The 19,920-nt window shown below is 45.1% G+C and overlaps 1 protein-coding gene across 1 annotated transcript; it reads left to right on the top strand.

Moving 5' to 3' along the window:
- The first annotated feature begins 364 nt into the window (after positions 1 to 364).
- LOC119389913 (uncharacterized) lies at positions 365 to 4,671 on the top strand. Its single transcript, XM_037657346.2, has 3 exons — positions 365 to 1,428; positions 1,793 to 1,995; positions 3,199 to 4,671. The coding sequence occupies exons 1-3, from the start codon at positions 766 to 768 to the stop codon at positions 3,545 to 3,547; spliced, it is 1,215 nt and encodes a 404-aa protein (XP_037513274.1). The 5' UTR covers positions 365 to 765; the 3' UTR covers positions 3,548 to 4,671.
- Positions 4,672 to 19,920: the final 15,249 nt, after the last annotated feature.

Raw genomic sequence — 19,920 nt, 5'->3', positions numbered from 1 at the left:
CCATAAGCAGCCGAAAGAGAAAGGTCGCGAACGGTATGCGCTCGTCCCTGCTAGCGCTGCGATTTAATTCTCGGCGTGTTAGTGAGGGCAATGCACAGGGGCGTAGGCAGAAATTTTTTTTGTGGGGGGGGGGGGGCGGGGTTCAACCATACTTTATGTATGTTCGTGCATGCGTTTGTATGTGTGCGTGTATATATACGCAAGCAAAACTGAAAAATTTCGGGGGGGGGGGGGGTTTGAACCCCCCCTGACTACGCCTCTGGCAATGCACCTGTTTAGCAAAACGCGCAAGCCGCGTACGCCTTACGCAAAAATAAAAGTGCCCCGAGCAGCTCAGGCGACATGTAGTTATAACAGCATGTTCAAATACTTTGTTTGTGTTGTGTGTAATGCGCGGTTACGTTTACGAGATGGCTTGACCTGTTCTGCTGGACGCAGTGTGCTTGAGTGGTTGCTGTCCTCGTAAGGAGCTGCACGCATAGGTGCAGATGGCAAAGAGGGGCGTGTGATGGTATGCCAGGTTTATGAGGAATAAGGAACGAACACGAATAAAGTTGTAGGGTGATACCTAAAAATGAAATGTTAGACACACGCCCTCATTTAAAACGCTGCAAGGGAGTGCAGAGCATGTTATGACATCATTAGTCTTCCAAGGCGAATGTTCCTACGCATAGTTGTGCTCGTGTGTACTACCGCTCATAGCAGATGACATACTGATTCGTGCGCATTTCTTTTCAGTGACGGGCTTGTCCTCATAAGGGCACAATGCTACAGGAGCAAAAAAAAAAAAAGAATGCGTCACCCTACATTGTCCACGCAGCTATTGGCCAGCAAGGGCAAGTTGTTGGGGGCAACTGTGAATGCCCTGCTGGCCAGGTTGCATGCAACCACTTGCTAAGCATGCTTCGCATGGTTGCCCTGCTCCAGTCTAAAGGCTTCTCAGAAGCACCTGAAGACATTACGTGCACTGATTTGCCACAGCAATGGCGGGTGCCACGTGGAAAGGTCATTAAGGGCAGCTCTGTTCAAGGGATTGACTGGAGGAGCGTCAGAGAAGGCGGCCTGAGTGTCCCAAAACTTGCCAGGCCAACAGAGCGGCGAGTGAACCCACGCACGAAGGAAGAACAAGCAGCTGCACAAAAGAAGCTTTGCCGCAGCATACTCGCAAGAGATGCCAACAATCCATTTGCCCGAGGGCTCTCGTTGACGCCGGGGCAGCCGTATAAAGAAACCAAATACGGCCTGGCTCCAGCCTCATCACCACTTGCGTACCAGCAGGCACTGCTGCCTCACGGATTTAGTGCGCAGTTGTCCGGCATTACACCGGTGTCACTTGCCTCCACCCAGCTGGTGCCGACTCTGGACCTATTCAAGGATGTTGAGCCTTGGATGCCAGCTGTTCACCAAACAACCTCTGGAATTCTTGAGGTATGCCTACATAATCTTTCCCAGACAATACCGAGGCCTGTTAAGCTGTGATGCCTTCGCATAGGTGCTTATGTTTATTACGCTGTGCCGGCGTCTCCTGCACGCAATATTGAACAGCCCATCATGTAACGTGTGGGAGCAGGCTAGTTGGTATTCCACACTTGAAACTGCTGAGCGCGAAAGCAGACAGCGCTTGTCCTCGTCCCACCTGTGTTGCTGTGTCTACTTTCACACTGAGCAGTTTCCAGCACGTAAATACAGAATATGTTTGGCGCTCTTGCTACATTTTCAAGGAGCGTTGGCCTGCGTTAAGTTTCTTAACAAGCATGGTTGTTACCACTGTTCTGTTTTCTCTATTTCGCAGAAGGTGAGAACAACCAGGGAGTCATCTTTGACACTGGAACGTGACACAAGGCAGCAGTCGCGTAGCGCAACTTGGCAGAAGGAGCGGGCTCCAAGGCTGACGGCGTCAAACTTTGGTGTCGTGCTTGCGAGGCAGCAGTGGTCATCAAAAGGCCTGCAAGCGATCACAGCTAGCAGAGACCTCTCAAGGGTGGCTCCTATCAGGTGCACAAACTGCTTGAAATCTCTTGTTCACAGAAAGAGCACGCTCTGCAGAATTATTTGGGTAGTCCCATGTAACTTGGGCCAACACTTGAAAAGATCAAAAGGTGTACTGGAAGCAAATTGAACTGAACGCATACTATTCACACTAGCCTGTAGATATTCGGGCTGTTTCTTATTTTGCCTTTAACTAATTCAACAATTATGCTTAACTACCCACCCTTTTCATTATTGGGTGAAGACAAAATATGAGCACACAGGATGCCCCCACGTAGTCCTTTGAAAGACATGCGAAAAGAAAGGTGCTTGCATGAGGTCTTCAGAGGGTCGCTTTAATGGCAGACATATGTGCTTTCTAATTACGGCTAATTTGTCTTGCATGAGTGCATCTGGGTTTAACCTTCTTGTGTTACAAGAGTGTAACACCTGCTTAATTTTTTTCTTTTGGCAATGAGCATCTGATGTCGCAGATGGACAGTTTTCTTGTTGACTCGGCATAGAAGTACTTGGGCATTTAAAACGTGCTCACTACATGAAACCATTGTAGCTGAGCTGAGTGACAATTCAACAAAGGTAGAAGCCTGATTAAGCCTGCCTATGGATACTGTAGGATAGCAAATACATTGCGACTAGTTCAACTCTTAAAACATCCCAGCCAAGACAAGTAGCTCAATAACACTGAGAAGGCAGGCAATGTATTCATTTCTGTGCTTCTCATAACACTATACACTTTGTCTTCATAGCTTCGATAGGTGCATTTTGACCACTTCAATGTGCTCAAAACTACCCAATCTTTGGAGCTAGCTTCACTCAGCAGCTTAATTTGACTCCATTTTGTGCACGCACCTTAACCTACGCCACATGTGAGCTGATAAACTTGTATGCCTCATGAGACATTTAAACTGATTTGTAAGCCATTTTTCCTGAACAAGTTGTAATGCGAATGCTTACAATTCGAGCAAAAAGCAGAACACTCTCAAACTTATCAACACATACCATTGTGGCCCACAGATATGGTTATTGATGCAAAGGGTGCCACACTTGGCTGCTGTCCCAGCATAACAGGAGGGCTCATGTGTGGTGCTAGGGCAGTTAAACACAAATATGTATATTTGCACGCATATATTTGTGCGTGCCAAGGGCATGCAATCTGTTCAAGTTTGGCATGGGCTCAATTTTCATCTGCTGTTACGAATTTGTATGCAGGTACGGCATCTCCAATGAGCCCATAGCTGCAAAGCGCTACGAGGAAGTGCTTCAAAACATGGGTCACGACGTCACCGTTGCGCACTGCGGCCTGCTGGTCAACCCTGCCTTTCCTTGGCTGGGAGCATCACCTGACAGGCTCGTGTATGATCCCGCAGAAGGCTCATATGGGGTACTCGAAATTAAGTGCCCGTATAGCCTCCGTGAAAAGAAGGGAGAAGAACTTGCCACTGCCACATTCTGTAGCGAGCTGACTGACAGTGGCCCAAGGCTGAAGAGGGAGGACTACTATTATGCACAATTAGTAGGCCAAATGGGAGTTTCTGGGCTGAGCTGGGGAACTTTGTAGTGTACGGAAAAGATTTCATTTTAATTGAACGAATTCAGCTGAACAAAGCTGAGTGGGATGGAATGAGAGACCAGCTGAACTACTTTTACTTTAATACTCTGCTGCCGTTTATGGAAACTGCTGAGCAATGAGTCTGCTATTTGGCATGTATGCATTCAAATGAGTGCACTTTGCTGCTATTGTCATTTGCACGCTGTCACATGAGAACACTTAGCGACACTTGCCAGCCAGTGCATTTGCAAACGCTGCGTCCGTCCAGCCTGAGTAGCAGTTGCTCAAAAATAAGAAAGCGGAGTCAGTAGTGTTGTTAACCCGTCATTTTCATTGTTAGGAATGCCGTTACTAAAATGTTCTACAGTTGAAACTTGATTTAACGAAGTGATGACCACTCACAAATTACAGCTGAAACTTGATTTAATGAAGTGATGACCGTGATCAAAATTTTAGTTAAATTGCATTTGGAACTAACCCAAGCTTGCGCATGCGGAAAGTCCGTAAGGGTGGCCTGGACCCAGAGCCTTCTATGTCTGTACGATGAAGGTTCGGTAGAGAGTTGCGTGAAGCTGACAGACAGCCAACATGCTAAGATAGTGTGGCAAGCGCTGCGATAGTGTGGGCAGGCCGAGAAAAAATGTTGCGTGGAGCCGATCAGCACTCTTGGTCACATAAACAGAAGTAGATGTAAAAAGATGCACGCAATACCACTGCACAAAAGTGAGCAACGCCTTGTTGACCGGACAATGCACCGAACTAAACACAAGCCCACATTGGCAGACTGCCTGCATTTCTGGCAATTGACGAAAAAAATGAGGTAGTGAAGTATTTAGCTAAACACCAGATAAACCTTCAAGTAAATTACTCGTTGACTTTGTCATGTTTAAGATTAAGAATACTCGCAAAAAATAATCGACAGAGTTCTTGCTTTTCATCATTTGCCCCACTTTGCTTAGCTGTGCTTCAAAAGTCTTATGCCACATGTTGATGCGTGTGGCAGTAGGTCTTTCACTGCTTTTTATTCCAACTCTCCCGACCGAGACAAATTGACCTTGGCATAAACCATAAAATAATAAAAGCAACCGCTGTAGTGTTCCTGTGAAAGCAGTTATGGGGATTATAAACCACTGCTGCCCACATACACATAAAAGTACTGCCATCTGTTCAGTGCACTGTTGAGTGTGTGGGTTGCGATGAGGATGCTTAAATATCTCATTGCAATAAAGGGAAAACGTATGCTAAAAAAACGTATCTGTGTCAAAATCGGAAAAAATCGCAGCTTTTTACTTATTTGAGGTAAAATTTAGTGAAATCAACTTCGGTTACATGCTAGCTTTATTGATTCGGGTTTATGTCAATAAACCCTATTGATGCTTGCCAGAGAATGAAGCTGTCTTCGTTAGATCCGGAACTTCATAATACTACTGCTTTCATGATGCTTATGGCAGCCAGGGGCTTGCTAAAGCACACGCCGTACAATGGCTGTGTCCACCATATTTGCACCTAAAGTTTATTTGAAGCAGCTGACCTGAAATAACAAATATGTGTTGTGTTACTGACTCACCCATTGCTATTACCACGATTCCTTAAGTACACTTCTATTTTTGTTGTGCAGCAGAGCACCACCAGAGTGACATTCGTGTGCTTGCACTTGCTCAATCTGCGCTTGTTCGCTTGTGTGACAGCAGTACAAGACTGTGACACATTAAAGAGCTGTGTTCATTGGCTTGTTATTTCGAAATGAATAAAATGCAGAATGCCATTTGCGCTGTCACAGTCCTGTACGCATTACAAATTGCTTGTGGAGGCAGTCGCCATCAAGGCACTGTGCAAGTGAAATTTCCTCCTTGGTAATCTTGGATGTGAAGGAGTGAATTTGTCATGCTTGGTGTCATTCAGGGGTCATATTCTGATACAAGAACTTTTGGAGACATCGCCAAATTATTGCTTTTGCTGCACGCAGATTGGCTGGTGATAAAAACCAGAAAAATTTATGGTGCCATGTTGTATTTCTGGCGACATGTTACGTCGCAGTGCTCTGGACATTCCGGGAATAAACATCCTCTCATCGTCAGTTGGTGTTGAAGCATACCATTTCAGTGACTCAGATGGTAGTTTCTTCTATTGTTCTGTGGCAGATGTGCACAGCATATTGACTGAAATATGCGAGTGTGCAGTTTTAAACTCTCAGCAGAAATACGTTTCATGCATGCGTGCTTCTTTAAAAACATTACACTTAAGCAATACAATGTTGAAAGCACTTTTTAACACATTATATTTGAAGTTGCAAGACGCAAGCCTAGCCTCTGCTTAGAAGCCAGTACCCTCAAAAATTCCACTCTGGTTGCTGTGCACTTGTACAGAGCATTAAGATGAATAAGTAGGCGTGTTATTTTAGCATATTGAGAGGCTAAAGGCGTGAAGACAACATAGATGCACAATCTCAGGGCGCACAGGGTGCTCACCATGTTGCGAGTTGTTTGAAAACGCCAATAGCCAGAGCAACTTATGTCATTGGCAAGTAGTTGATTCACTTCTTGAACATGTCGGACACTACATCGCTCAAATCGAAAGTAGTCATCTCAAAAAGTAGTTGCTCAAAGTAATAATCTCAGAATATGGCCCTACATATGAGGAGGTTGGGCAGTGGCCTTTCAGATATACCCTTCATGCAGCATACTTTATTTGCTTAGGCTCTGTGGCATCCCAGCGAGTACAAAATAGCACAGTGCGCATTATGCAAAACAAGCACACTGTACCTAGCTGGATTCCATATCCTGAATTAAAGGCGACTGAAAGTTGCTCAAGATGGCACAGATCGTCCACATCTGATTAGCCACTGGTACCAATGAAATTGGAATGGGGCGATCAAATATGTGAAAGCACTTAATTCTTTGAATTCTTCTTTCAACATGAATCCGGAGGGCAGCAATCTCCTGGGTCTCTTGAGTCTCCTCAGCAGTAAACCTGTCACGTCGGAGGAAGGGTGGAATGTTTAGCTCTACACCGATCTCCTCCACAAGGTCATCAATTCGAAACCCCTTGTCTGCCATCACAGAGTCACCTATGTCAAAATCTAGGTCCAAAAACCCACTCCTTCTCACACATTCTCTGTCTGAGGTGCTCCCGCTGAAAAGCTCCGAGACAAATGTGGTAAGCCCATCTGGTGACACACCGATCAGTCCTTTAAGTGTGTGTGTGGACTTATAATGGGAGTAGAGGCCAGACTGTGTCACAAATGACGATGGCACTTCGCACCGTATTTCTGTTGCATCGAGCAACACACGAGTCGATTGGTACTTTTCCACAAATGCCAGAGGCATTGCCTCGTCAATAGCTCGCCGTGACATCCATATTGTCAATGCTGTCAGCTGTAGGTACATGAAATCCACCCAAATGGAAAATATTCTTGACACTGTGCTAACAGATACCGAAAACAAATGTCCAAGGTGCTGGTGGAACACTCTGAGACGAAGCTTTATGAGGACCATGAACAGTTGGTTTGGTACACTCACTTTCTGTGGCCGGCCCCTGTAATCCTGATTCTTGTGTATTCTGGTGCTGTGATGTCGCATTATGTTGCATCCATTTTCACCAGGGTCCAGATAGTCCAATAGATCTACAAAGGTTGCATAGTCGGGCAGTCCTGTATAAAACTGAATGTCTTCATCACATTCTTCGAATTTTTCTATGCCAAAAGGTGCATATTGAGTCTTTAATTTGTCCATACATTGCTGGGAAGTAATCAACTCGCTTCGAAGTACATCCAGCTCCTTATTCTGTACTTTCAGCTTATTCTTCGCAGTTTCCAGCTCAGGCCGACAACTAGCGAGTTCAGCACGAGCCTTGCTTAGTTGCACTGCCTGCTCGGCTAATTCTGCCTGCTGCTTAGATGCCTGGTCTTTAGCTGTGGCAAGCTGTGCCTCCAGCACAGCAATTGCTTTCGTGAGCTCGCTGTGGATAGTAGGAGCAGGCTCCTGAAGCACATTCTGGTCTGCGACAATCTCCTGTTGCGGGGCTTCGTTCTCATCGGGTGCATTTGCCAAATCCATTGGACTGTCAGCTGGTGGGCGGAGCTCGGTGCATTTCTTCTTGGAAGCAGGAATGGCTGAAGACGTTCGCTGTCGAGGAGGTTTTCTTGGGGGCTTGGTTTTCCGAAATGGAAAAATGGATGGTACAGCCTCGTCTTTGAGGAGGCAATGACCACTAGCAACATTTCCCCAGTAGTTTGCCTCCAGGAAATGCAATGAGCATACTTTGGTCGCTTTAGATATTTTAAACAGCGGCCCTTCGTCCCTCTTTATGGCAGCGATCCATTTTTTCTTCATTCCCTCGTCGCTGGGAAACCTGTGGTATGACACCTGAAAATAAAGAGCTTTGGTTATGATCTTGTGTCTCAATTTATGCACGGCGAAGCGCACGACCGACAAATGTTATGCATAAAAACTGACCGTGTAATGCGAGTTTAGCATAACGCAGCGGTAATGAATGCTCAGCCGAACAACCAAATACTTACACTGGGCACGGCAGCGGCTCGCACGCGAAGCTTGTCCAGAAAAAAAAGTTTGCTATGGATTAACATGCAAGCCCAACGCTCGTCTGCAGAGCAGCGCTAAACTGCGAACTCGCAGTGACACAAAATAAACGAGCGATGCGAAGCAAAAGTGCGTGCCACTTTGGGACATCGTGCAAGTTTGCCGATCGGCGTTGAATGCACCGCGCGGATGTGACGCGGGTTTAGCCCCACTAAGAGTGTCAGTCAGGCAAGGAACAATTGAGTGAATGAGCAATTAAAACACCGCAAACCACTATAGTGCCGAGCCAATACATTAAACCTATGCAAAAACCGCACGCGAAATCGGGGACACGGATGGCCCGGTGCGTGTGCACTGATACGTACCTTTCGTCCGGACTTGTCAACGTATCCGTATTGCTTGCACACAGGGACACAGCAGTGCGTTGGCATGTTCGCTGTTGCCGTGAAAGCGCTTGAATTCTTACTTCAAGCGCCAGAGAGAATGCCGAAAGGTCGCATGCCGCGCAGCCAGTACATAGGTAACATAGGCCGGACGCGGCGTGTTTTCCTTCACAATGGCGCGCCGCTGGTGACCGCCCCAATGTTGCCATAGAGGCACACAGTGTTGCTAGGCTTTCTGCAAGGGGTCTTACTGCGTTTGTTGCCAGACCAAGAATATTTTTGGGCCATAAATGATCCGATGCCATGCAAACAGGTGGGCTTGTGACCTTTGGCGCAGTTGGCGCAAGCTGTAATCAAATGTGCGCAGGGGTATGTAGCAAAATGGCGCAGTTGGACCATCATTGAACTCGCTTCATTCCAGTATGGCATGGCCAGGGAGCGATGAACTACGGAGATGCAGAAGGACTGCAACAAAGGCGGCGGCAAACAGTTCATCGCTCGATAACCTGCGCTCGCGATGAAAGACCAACCATAATGGAATGCCACTCGCACACGACGTGGCGTCGACAAGGGAGGGCATACGACATTCACCGCGAATTGAGCAGTGCACCCTCCGAAGAGTGCACTCGTCCATTCTTACAGACAACGCTCTGCCTCAAAGGTTCACATCACACAGCAAGTGCTCAACAAGGCAAGGGTCTCTTCGCGTAAAGTGCCAAAGCTTTATGCTAAAAGCGAGCGCGTGCGTATACATCCGGCGAAATGTGTGGCGGACAAACGCATACACAGTTCTACGTGTCTGTATTCTAATGCTACCTCCTGGCCGCCCTCTGAACCCGAGTTTCGATTCCCGTATTCACAGCTGGCACATACGGCTATTCAGAGACGTAGCCAGGATTTTATTCCGGCGGGGGGTCCTACCCCTATAGCCCCCTTTACATATGTTCATGAGTAAATACTTTATTTACAGAAAGCACAATTATAAAGCTCCCTGCAGGGGCAAATGCTGAAGGCGTATATACAACATGTAAGTACCCCTCTGGCCCCTTCGTGCTCCATTGCATTGCTCGAAGATCTTGTCGTAAACCAGAAGGAAACTCGCGCGGGTATCTGAAAGGCACGGATGAATAGCGTGTGTTGAAGTTCAATCGCAACATACGATCGTGTGCAGCACACGAGCCTCAGGGCTGATTTCTCCTCAGTGTGCATTCTAATTTCCTTACACGACATGCCCCTCTAGCAGTGTGTGTAAATAACAAGCCTGCATGAATATGAAAAAAAGCAAACTGGTCCTTTCATCTTTGCAATATATTATCACAATTATTAGAATATATCATGAAATTTTAGACGTTTCTGCCACAGGCCTACAATGACCCATTTTGCATAAGGAAATTACATCCTAGCTATGTCTGCCTCATCACGCCCTCTAATTTATGACTAGCTGCCACAGTCTCGTAGTGGAGCCTTTGCGCAGGCTTTCTGTTCATCGCCTTGATACCTGTATGATGTTCAATAAAATTTGACTTTATTTGATCACTGACTGTGTTTACTTGACCCCAGCACCAATGTTGCTGTAGTAGACTGCTGTATACGTTCTCTATGGTCTGCCCAGATTTCCTCTAAACTTGAACTGGAATATCGTGTACACCATTCGTACTGCCTGGTTTCCACCTCTAATGTTACTACTACTATTTCCAATTTTATCACTACTTGCATGGCTTTTTGTATTTAAACTTTATTTTCGCTCTACAAAATAAAGACGTTTTAAGAAGAGAACTTCAGCGCAAATCAAGACGGACCACAAAGGCTAGAAGGACAAGCACTGGCGCTTTCGAACCATAGAGTTTCCTAAAATTAACTAGAGGGGACTCAGGCGCTGCGATCGTTCAGCTACCATGGGAATGATGGGTAGTACACAAATTTGCCTAGTCTTCGTGCTTGCGGCTTCAAACGCACTTGCGGCTTTAATTATTGCTGTGTTTTGGCGTTCGTTTTGGATAAAAGAATAGACTGTTGTGAACTTCGTGAACACGTTTGATTTGGTGAGTCTAAAAAAGTTAAAGTGGTGAAGTAAAACTGCTGACTTTTGCTGAACTTTGTTTTGCGACAAAGCGGATGCAGCCGACGCGGAGCCAAACGGAGCCGAAAGAACGAAGTTTAGACAAATTTGTGTACTACCCATCATTCCCATGCTGGCTGAAGCGTCATACGTTGCAGCTCCCATAGACACTAGCGCCAGAGTTCCCTCTAGTAATTATTGTAGGAAAGTCTATGTTTCGAACAACTGCTTTATTCTTCTCTCAGCATCGCATATATATGCCATAACCACAATCATTGCATGCGCACGCGTAGCGTCGTATTGCATACGTAAACAATAACAATGACTGTGCCGTGTATCAGCGCCGTGTATGTGTCCTCTTCTCGTCCCGTGTCTAGCGCTGTTTCTATTCGTCGTCTACCATGCATACGTAAAAACTGTATTTGTCGACATTTTTTTAGCTCATGTTGACAGGTCCTTAGACAATGTTTTTTAATGACTTGATTTTTTTAAGAGTTTTATATACGTTGATGATTTTATTACGTTCTGAAATGTCACCTCTGACTACCAGGAGACGGTGATTCACATTTTAAATGTTTTTAAGCAGCACAGACAAAGGCTTACTTTCACTCATGAGCTGACCCAAAATAATGTTTTACAAGCTCTGGACCTTAGTCTCGAAGTATGCGACCGTCACGTGTGTTGCACATACAGTCCCCACGCGCAAAAGGAGCTGGTGTCTTTTAAGTCAGCCCACTCAAAAGTTGTCAAAAGAGGAATAGTGTCCACATGTATAGAATCGGCTCTCAAAAAGTCGTGTGAGCATAAAATGCAGGAGAGCTTTGATAATTAGGTACGCTGACTTTTGGCTGCAGGTTACCCTATGTCGCTGCGCACAGCTGTTGCCGAAGCCCTCTTTCAGAAAAGAAAAGCCAGTAAGAGGGCGACCTGTAAACGTGAACCGTTCAAGCCTGTTGTGATGCCTTATCTCCACCCCATGGTTTTCCCTGCGCTCAACAAGCTCTCTAAGCTGTGCTCCCGCACATGCGGTGGTAGCAAACATGGGTGCCAAATCAAGCACGGTGTCTGCTATCTCCCTTGCAGCACCTGTGTGGTATATGCCATACCTCTGGTTTGGGGCAAGACTTACGTGGCAAACTGGGCGCTGCATAAACGAGCGACTTAGGGAACATGCACAAAAAGTAACTAACAATGTTGACAAAGGAGCACATCTTGTTGCTCATCTTAACTCCTGCCACAACTGTGCCCCGCGATTTTGCGACACGTTGATTCTCGGCAGAAGCAATAATGAACGTGCGCGGCTTGCTTTGGAAGCATATCACATCAGGAAAGAAGGAGCTGATTGTATCAGTGACACCTCTATGTGCTCCTCAGAATATGAATTCATGCATGCACGTCTTGGTTAGACATCTGTGTTTTTACGTGTGCAATACGACGCTACGCGTGTGCAAGCAAGGACTGTGGGTGTGGCGTGTCCTGGTGGCATATCTATGTTTTTACCAGGGCTGGGCAAAGATACTTTGAAATTGTATCGCGATACGATACAAGATACTCAGACAAGAAGTATTGGAGATACAGATACAAGATACTGCCGCAATAATTGTATCCGATACGATACTTCGCAATTGTATCTTAAGATACTTCGATACATTATCAAATTTGTTATTATAGATCCATATAATGTAGCAGCAAACGCCAATGTAACAAAATGTCTGCTTGAAAATTTCTTAACTGTGGCCTATTTTGTTTCACTTGAATGAAATGTCTGTTAGTATCTCGAAAGTTTTGCCCTGCTTGCTCAAAGTACATTAGTTTCCTTCCAAAAGAACTTATTGGGGTTTGTTTTAGCTTGTTCACAGGACAACTCTTTATATACTTCGCTGACAGCGGTTCTTGCTTGTTATTTTTGCAATTGATGGGAGTCGCTGCTCAGCTTGCCGACCAGCTAGCGGGTTGCCGTATGATCACAATAACTTCAATAAGAATCCTTCCCACGACGGCGCAAATACCGGTGTGGACTCTTACCTTGTCCGTAAAAGACAGTTTGCACAATACCGTATATCGGGACAGGTGTACAGGAGCAGCATCGCTGGTAGCGACATTTTCTTTTTTTTTTGGGGGGGGGGGGGGTGCGGGGTGGAACGCATGGTGTATACTAGAGGTTTGAGACCTTTCGCTAGCGGCCCGGCTCACACACATGACCGTCTTCATTCCATTTGTTTTTATTTTCGAAATGAGTATGTTTGTGAGCTGCACAGACATGATTGGTCTCAAGCATTCCGTTCGTGAGGAACATGTGATCACCATGTGCTGAAACATAACCGTGGAACAAAAACTCTATATTTTAGAATATGCGTCCAGATTTCACTCGTTGTGCACATCGGTATCGATGTTTCTCTAATCCTGACTCCAAATCCCCTTCAGAAATGGCCTATATATGAGATATGGGAAAGGCTTCCTTTAAATCGTAATTTTCTTCAAACTCTCTCCCACCATCCTCACTGTCCCGGCCCTTGCAACCAAATTTAGCGACTGCGGCCCGCTAGCTATAAGCTGAGTTTGAGACCCCTGGTGTATACGCAGATGACGTAAAACTGCAATGAATATTCATATTCTACTTATCTGCTGGCGTAAAGGATTCTTTTTTGACAGATTCACTAACGTGCAATCTTTTAGCAATTTTTCTTCAACGAGAGAACGTGTGCAACACAGAAGCATCTCAGACGTATTGTATAGTTGCATAGAGCGTCGCAGGACGCCGCCGCTATTGGCGCTATTGCCGCTTTTAGCTCACATTACGTAGCGATTAGTAATAAGAAAAGTATTTAAGAAGCCTAAAACAGGAAAGCAAATATAAGCAAAATAGAGATGTGGTTGTGTGTCAAACATTCACATTGAATGAGTACAGAAACACAATACAGAGGGCGCCCTTAATATCTATGAGCATGAAGTATCGTCAACTTACCTGTCGAGACAATAGAAAATTCGGTGCCTATGGAAAATTGCCTGAAACGGCTCGTTGGGACGCTCATGAGTAAAAGGGAGCATTCAGTAAAACAACGTTTCTCGAATCCCCTTCCTAACATCTTTAAGGTGGCTCCTAATGATTTCCATTATTATAATGCAAACTCAATTTCGCTATTTTTCTAAGCGGTAAGCAGAATGTTTTGTACTGTATACTCAAGCACACCCACATAATTATATATTTGTTTTCAAAATCGCCTTGGCAACGTGTAAAACAGTAGTAGAAATAAAGCAGACAGAAGAATAAAGCCCCCGAGATCTTATTTTGGGAGCGCGTTACAAAAGACCTACTGCAGTGACCAGACCGGACAAGCAGTGCAGAGACCTAGGTAATGTATGGGATGCAAAATGACAGCTAAGAAAGCACTTGTGCAAATAATGACATTATGATTTCATAAATTCTTTGAACAAATGTAGCAGGAAGGGAAAAATACGGTACGCCAAGATATTTTCACTTAGATAAACGCTTGCTCTTGTAGATGTAGCTTCAGTACCAGTGGCGCTAAAGTTGTTAGAATCTTATTTGCATATAAGTTAATTCACTGCATGCAATTCAAGCTTACATCCACGAGATCCTTCCAATCGCTGATATGTAAAATTTACAGGACGCAAACCAACCCCATTCTTGCACGCATCACATTTCGTTACGGAGCAAGACGCAAGAGAATCTTTAATAACGACGCTGTAGCAATATCAAAATTTGCGCGATAGACGCAGCGCGCTGTGGAGTACGCGGCGCAGGACTGTTGCTAAGAGCAAGTGTCGTGGCACTGCGCAACTCAAAAGAAAAAGAGATCGAGAAAACAAAAGGTACGTGGGCTAGGCGTAGACGTCCGCGCGCTTGTCGTCCTTATCTTCTGCCCTCACTGGAGGACTCTGGCGGAAAAATAAAATTGCGTCACTGCCCTAAGACTTATTCAGATGGCTTAGTGGCACCAGTACCAGCTTGAGAAGCGGATATTGGCCAGCGATAATTGTTTCGCACGGTTGTGGTGCGATAGAAGTATTTTGTATCTTAAGATACACGATACTTTATCGAATGTATCGGAAATACAGATACAGATACTCGTCTTTCGAGACGTATCGCGATACAGATACAAGATACCCATAGAGTATCTAAGATAGTATCTAAGATACATGTATCTTCGATACTGCCCAACACTGGTTTTTACGTATGCAATATGACGCTACGCGTGCGCCTGCAATGATTGTGGTTGTGGCATATATACGCGATGCTGAGAGAAGAATAAAGCAGTTGTTAGTAAGCGCCAGTGCTTGTCCTTCTAGTCTTTGTGGTCCGTCTTGATTTGCACTGAAGTTCTCTCTTAAATGCTATGTGCTTGCCACGTGCTTTTCAGTCAGTTGTCCGTGATGATATACTCATGAAAGTAGTCTACAAAAAAGGGGCAAAGTCGGGCCCCCAATACCCCTCCTCTGGGTTCACTCCCATAGATTTTCATTTAGATTTCCTTTGCATCAGCTGGATCCTCTGTGACTGGATCCTTACACTCCTGCTGCATGTCTTCAGGACAAATTCTTGTCTGGTTTCCAGGTTATTGAACATTTCCTTTGTGGATATTAGTGTTCAAACCTCCATATGAAGAGGACAATGTCACCTGCATATTTCGGTTTGCTGAAACACTGACCCTTACCACTAATCCTTCCCAGTCTTGAAATAACTTATGCAAGCCTGCACTTTGGAACACTTTCCTTCACACCCTTCTTCACCACAATTTTATGGCGCTTCTTTCCCTCCCACGATGGGTTTGACCGATGCAGTATGGCATCAAATTTCGAGGCTATAACAAGCCGGTGTGGGTTTCCTCTGTATGCAAGGACACACCACACGAAGGGTCGGACACAGGAAACGTTTAGAATATATTTTAATTCACTTCCAAAGGGCACCTAAATGCCCATTCTTCCGATCGAAACCCATCGCTAGTGCGCCAACTCTGACGTAGCTCTATAGGAGGGGCAACGAAAGTTGTAGTGACGTCACACCAGGTCTGTTGTAGTGATGCGAGCGACCTCCAGACCTCCGCCACCTCCGCAACGCACGTACCGGCTGTAGTGAACTAGAATATATTCTAGTTCACTATATTACCGGCAAAGCATCGGTTGCTACATCACTCGCCGAGTTTCGATCGCTTCCTGGCTAAGTGCGTCACAGCCTTGTGTGGTCACGTGACCAATCCCCCTACACTTCTACGTCGCTGTCCAACCTCGGCGCCCAGAAACCGAAACGGAAAGTTGTCCACATCAAAAGGTGATATTAAAATATTTAGCTAGAATACATGAATCTTGGTGCATGCATCATGCTTCCTGGAGCTATAGGAAACGCTTACAGCAAAGAACGCGCAAGCCACAAATTTGGTGGCACCACCCCTTTAATGTATATGTTACATTTGCCAGTCAATGCACTTTTACCACGCCTTGATTAACCAAGGTGTCGAGTATACAAAGCCCCAACTAGAACCATAAAAAGCTTCGCTCAAGCTCACCATCTTCAGCTGGGAGCAAGTTGTGCAATGCAGCTTCCTCCTGAAAGACAGAAACAGGTAAGAACCCCAAGTGATGTTGCCAAAAAAAGACCTTTTCTTCCAGTATAGTTAAAGCAAAACACCTTGCATCATGCCAATGTGAGCTGTTTCAGTAGGATGTTTGAATTCTAAATAAATAGTCATTGCAATCACTTAGCGGCTGCAGCATTCTGTTGATAACCTTGGAGATTCCATTTGTCGCAGCAGCAGCCCCATACCAATAAAGATGGAATGCAATAGCACCCATGAACAATGCTCTAGATTCACAATAAGCAATTCCATATTAATCCACAGCACACTACATAGACCCTGTATTGATCTTGGGCAGTTAGGGTATACATCTCCCACAAACTCTCCTCTTCCTCCTAAAGCCTATCTCCAATTGCTTTCCCTATGCACACAGGCAACCACAGCTTTCTCTCTCTTTGCACTTGACCATGTTATCCTCTTGTCTTTGCCTAGCAGTTACGCATTTCAAATTCTCTTTCGAATGTTAAATCTCACCAGTCAATTCGAAACAAGCATTTTTTTTTTGCTTATCGTGATGCAGACTTGTCTTATGGCATAATGCTTGGTGCGCATTACATGTTTACACTAAGGCGCATCTCGAGCATGAACTCAAACAAGTGTTCAATCTTGGCATAATGTGCCCACAGCTCAGCTATGCTGCCAGGGCACTTTTCCAGACACAGAGGCCTTGCTGCTCATTCATACACAATACAAACACTTGTTGCAGAGTTTTGTGCATTAGCCCTTACTTAATAAAAGGGACTCAACGCCATGTAATGAATGCCCGCTGTTCGCATTGAACTGGCCATTTATCAGGCCCTCAATAGCTGCTACATTGACTAGGGGGCCCTAAAGAGGCTTCTGTGGCACACGGGCACACACGGAATATGTGCCAAGCTACAGATCTCCATCAAACACAGCTTCGTTCAAATGCATAATGCTAAACGGGAATGTGCCAAGTTGTGTGTAAAATTCAACACGTGCAGTGTAGCCACAAACACCAGCTTTAGGATTACGGGAATTCTTTCCGTGCTGTCACTTCCTTCCATGCCTCAGCAAGAGGTAGCCTGCCACCAAAGGCAGCAAACAGTGTTACAATAATGAATCAGTCCTGTGGAAATCCGCAAAGTGAAGGTAGCTTCATGAAAAGAAATTTCCATCACCCATTTTTTAGCATGGAGCTACAAATTACATCCATAGGGATTTCTCAGAAAGCTTTCTAGTTGACAAAAAAAAAACTTGTCCAGGACTTCTAGACAAGGGGATATTTTTCATAGACTGCGAAGCTTTCTAAAGACCCCGCTGATTTCTTTCGTAGCTGCATGCTACAAACGGGAGCATGGAAATACTCCCCTTTCACACAATGCTACAGTGCTCTCGTTACGGCAGCTACAGATACTTTGGCAAGCAGGTTTATTATGCCCTTCATCCTCAGTGAGACCACTGTCTCTTGTGACACAAGAGACAGTGGTCACCCCACGGAACGAAGAACTACTTTTCAAAATACACCTTCACTGGTAAGATTCTTCAACAGGCAAGACACCAGCATGTAAAGAAGAAAGTTTTCACCACAGGGCAGATGCGCAGGTTTGTCGTTTAAGTGCTTAAACATAATAATTGCTGAGGTTTTAGGTGGAGGGCTCCGGAATATTCTGACCACCTGGGGTTCTTTGGCATGCACTGACATTGCATAGTACACAGGTCTGTGTGCGAATATTCGAAAGTTTCGAATATTCGTCGAATATTACATTCGATATATTCGTATTCGATTCGAAAATCGTGTATTCGAAAAGTTTCGAATATTCGATAACTTCGACTATTCGAAAAATTCCGAATATGCGATTCGATTATCATGCATAAAATAACTCGTCTTCCACATTTCTGCTGCGTTCGTATAGCTAAAAACGTGCTGAGAGGAGCGATAACCACGTAAGTACACGGAGGCACGATCTCGGCCTACGCAGAGCGCCCCAATACGTATGATTTATTGCTGGTGCATCTCCGACGTGCAGCGCTGTTGGCGATCATGTAACCGTACATTTCATATTATGCTGGCCGTAACGTGCCGCACTACACTCGTTCACTATGCGGGACCACTTCTGAAGAAATACAGTGACCTATGTGATGGTGGCGGACTGTAGGCACCTTCAGATACCCCTGTCTGGCAAAGCTTTGCCCATGTAACCTCCCTATACCAGCCACTTCTGTTCCAAGCGACGCGAGCGTGCACTTTTCAGGGCAGGGGGGGGGGATGGTCCTCTGTTAAAAGGGAGCGCCTGCTGTCCTGATCCTGTGGAGCAACTCATATTTCTTCATGATAACATCTAGTCATTACTTTCATTGTGCCGTGATATTTGCTTGCGTTGTGATGTGCATTGTGCTAGCCCTGAACATTGTGTTCTGGAGATAGCAGTGTATGTTTGTTGCCAAGTCAGGCTGTTAATGTGTTTTTTTTCAAATAGCTACATATTAAATAAAATATGTTACTGTGGAGGCATTTTTCCTTTGATATTCGATATTCGATTCGATATTCGAAGGTGGATATTCGTATTCGATTCGTATTCGAAAAATTTGATATTCGCACACCCCTAGTCTCTAGCATTTCGCCTCCACCGAATGCCGCAGCCGGGATCAAACCCGCGTCTTTCCGGTCACACCGTAACCACAGCGGCCGCGCTGTAGCACACGTATTCCACCAGAGTAGTGAGACAAGGGAATTGGGACACCACATAAATCTTTGTACAATGTTTTACGGAACAAGTTGCTTAAATATTTAATCAAAAATAATGCCTTCAAAAAGTTATATTACTCGACGACCTCTTTAAAGTAACCCTGTACTTGACTTTTCATTGTGATGGGAGAGACTACAAACTCCTGGAATGCTGGGATAAAAGTGTTTTTCTGAGATGTCCTGCAAAGGACATAAAAAAGATTTCCCATTAGATGCACAGGAAATATGGTATATATGACTTGAAAATGCGAAGGCACTGAGATCGGGCTGGTTGGTACTGATCCATAGTTTCTGTAAGCGCGAAGGACACGTAACACAAGCGCTTGTCCTGTGTCCTTCGAATGTGTTGCGTGTCCTTCGCGCTTACAGAAACTATTGAAAATGAGGATAGCTTTCGATACATTACTATGTGATTGGCTCAGCAGAATATTTAGGCATCCAGGATGGGTGTACTCCATGCTGACATTGATGCTTGACCAGCAGTTGGGCACCCCGCACAGAACGTCTCCGACACATGAAATGATTGCTGACAATGTGAACTTTCCTATGCATTGTTGACAACTGGAGTAGTGCAAGAAAGAAGAAAAACAAGAAAGTCAAACAGCTCAGCACGATTTACTACCAAATTTACATTGGGTTCAATCACCATTGAGGCAGCTGTGGAGAAATATGCCTCATAAGGTGTGGACGATGAGGTGGCCTAATGATTAAAACAGTGGACTTCCGCGTAACAGAGTGTATGAATGGGCAAACCCAATATTCCGAGCTCCTACGTGCTGTCGCAGTAATAATGAAGAAAAGAACACATCTTCAGGCAAATTAAAAGACTGCGGCCTGCGCCGTGCCAAGCCTTAATCTTGAGTTACTAGGGCCATAGAACCCGTTACACCAACGAAAATCGGGCTGGTTGGTACACGTATACATGATGTATACATGACTGAAACGTCATGTATACAGCGGAATGAATTTGGCTGTTTTGTAAAAAGTTTGGCATGCAGACTTTTTCTCAGCTTGGCAGCCACGTTCCACACGGTTTCTAAAATTACCGTCATTGTTCTAGCTTTTCTGTAGTTACGTTAATCCCTCCGATTCCTTGCC

This window comes from Rhipicephalus sanguineus, chromosome 1 (genome assembly GCF_013339695.2).
Source record: "Rhipicephalus sanguineus isolate Rsan-2018 chromosome 1, BIME_Rsan_1.4, whole genome shotgun sequence".
NCBI classification, from domain to species: Eukaryota; Metazoa; Arthropoda; class Arachnida; order Ixodida; family Ixodidae; genus Rhipicephalus; species Rhipicephalus sanguineus.
This window is presented reverse-complemented; position numbering and strand designations above follow the sequence as displayed.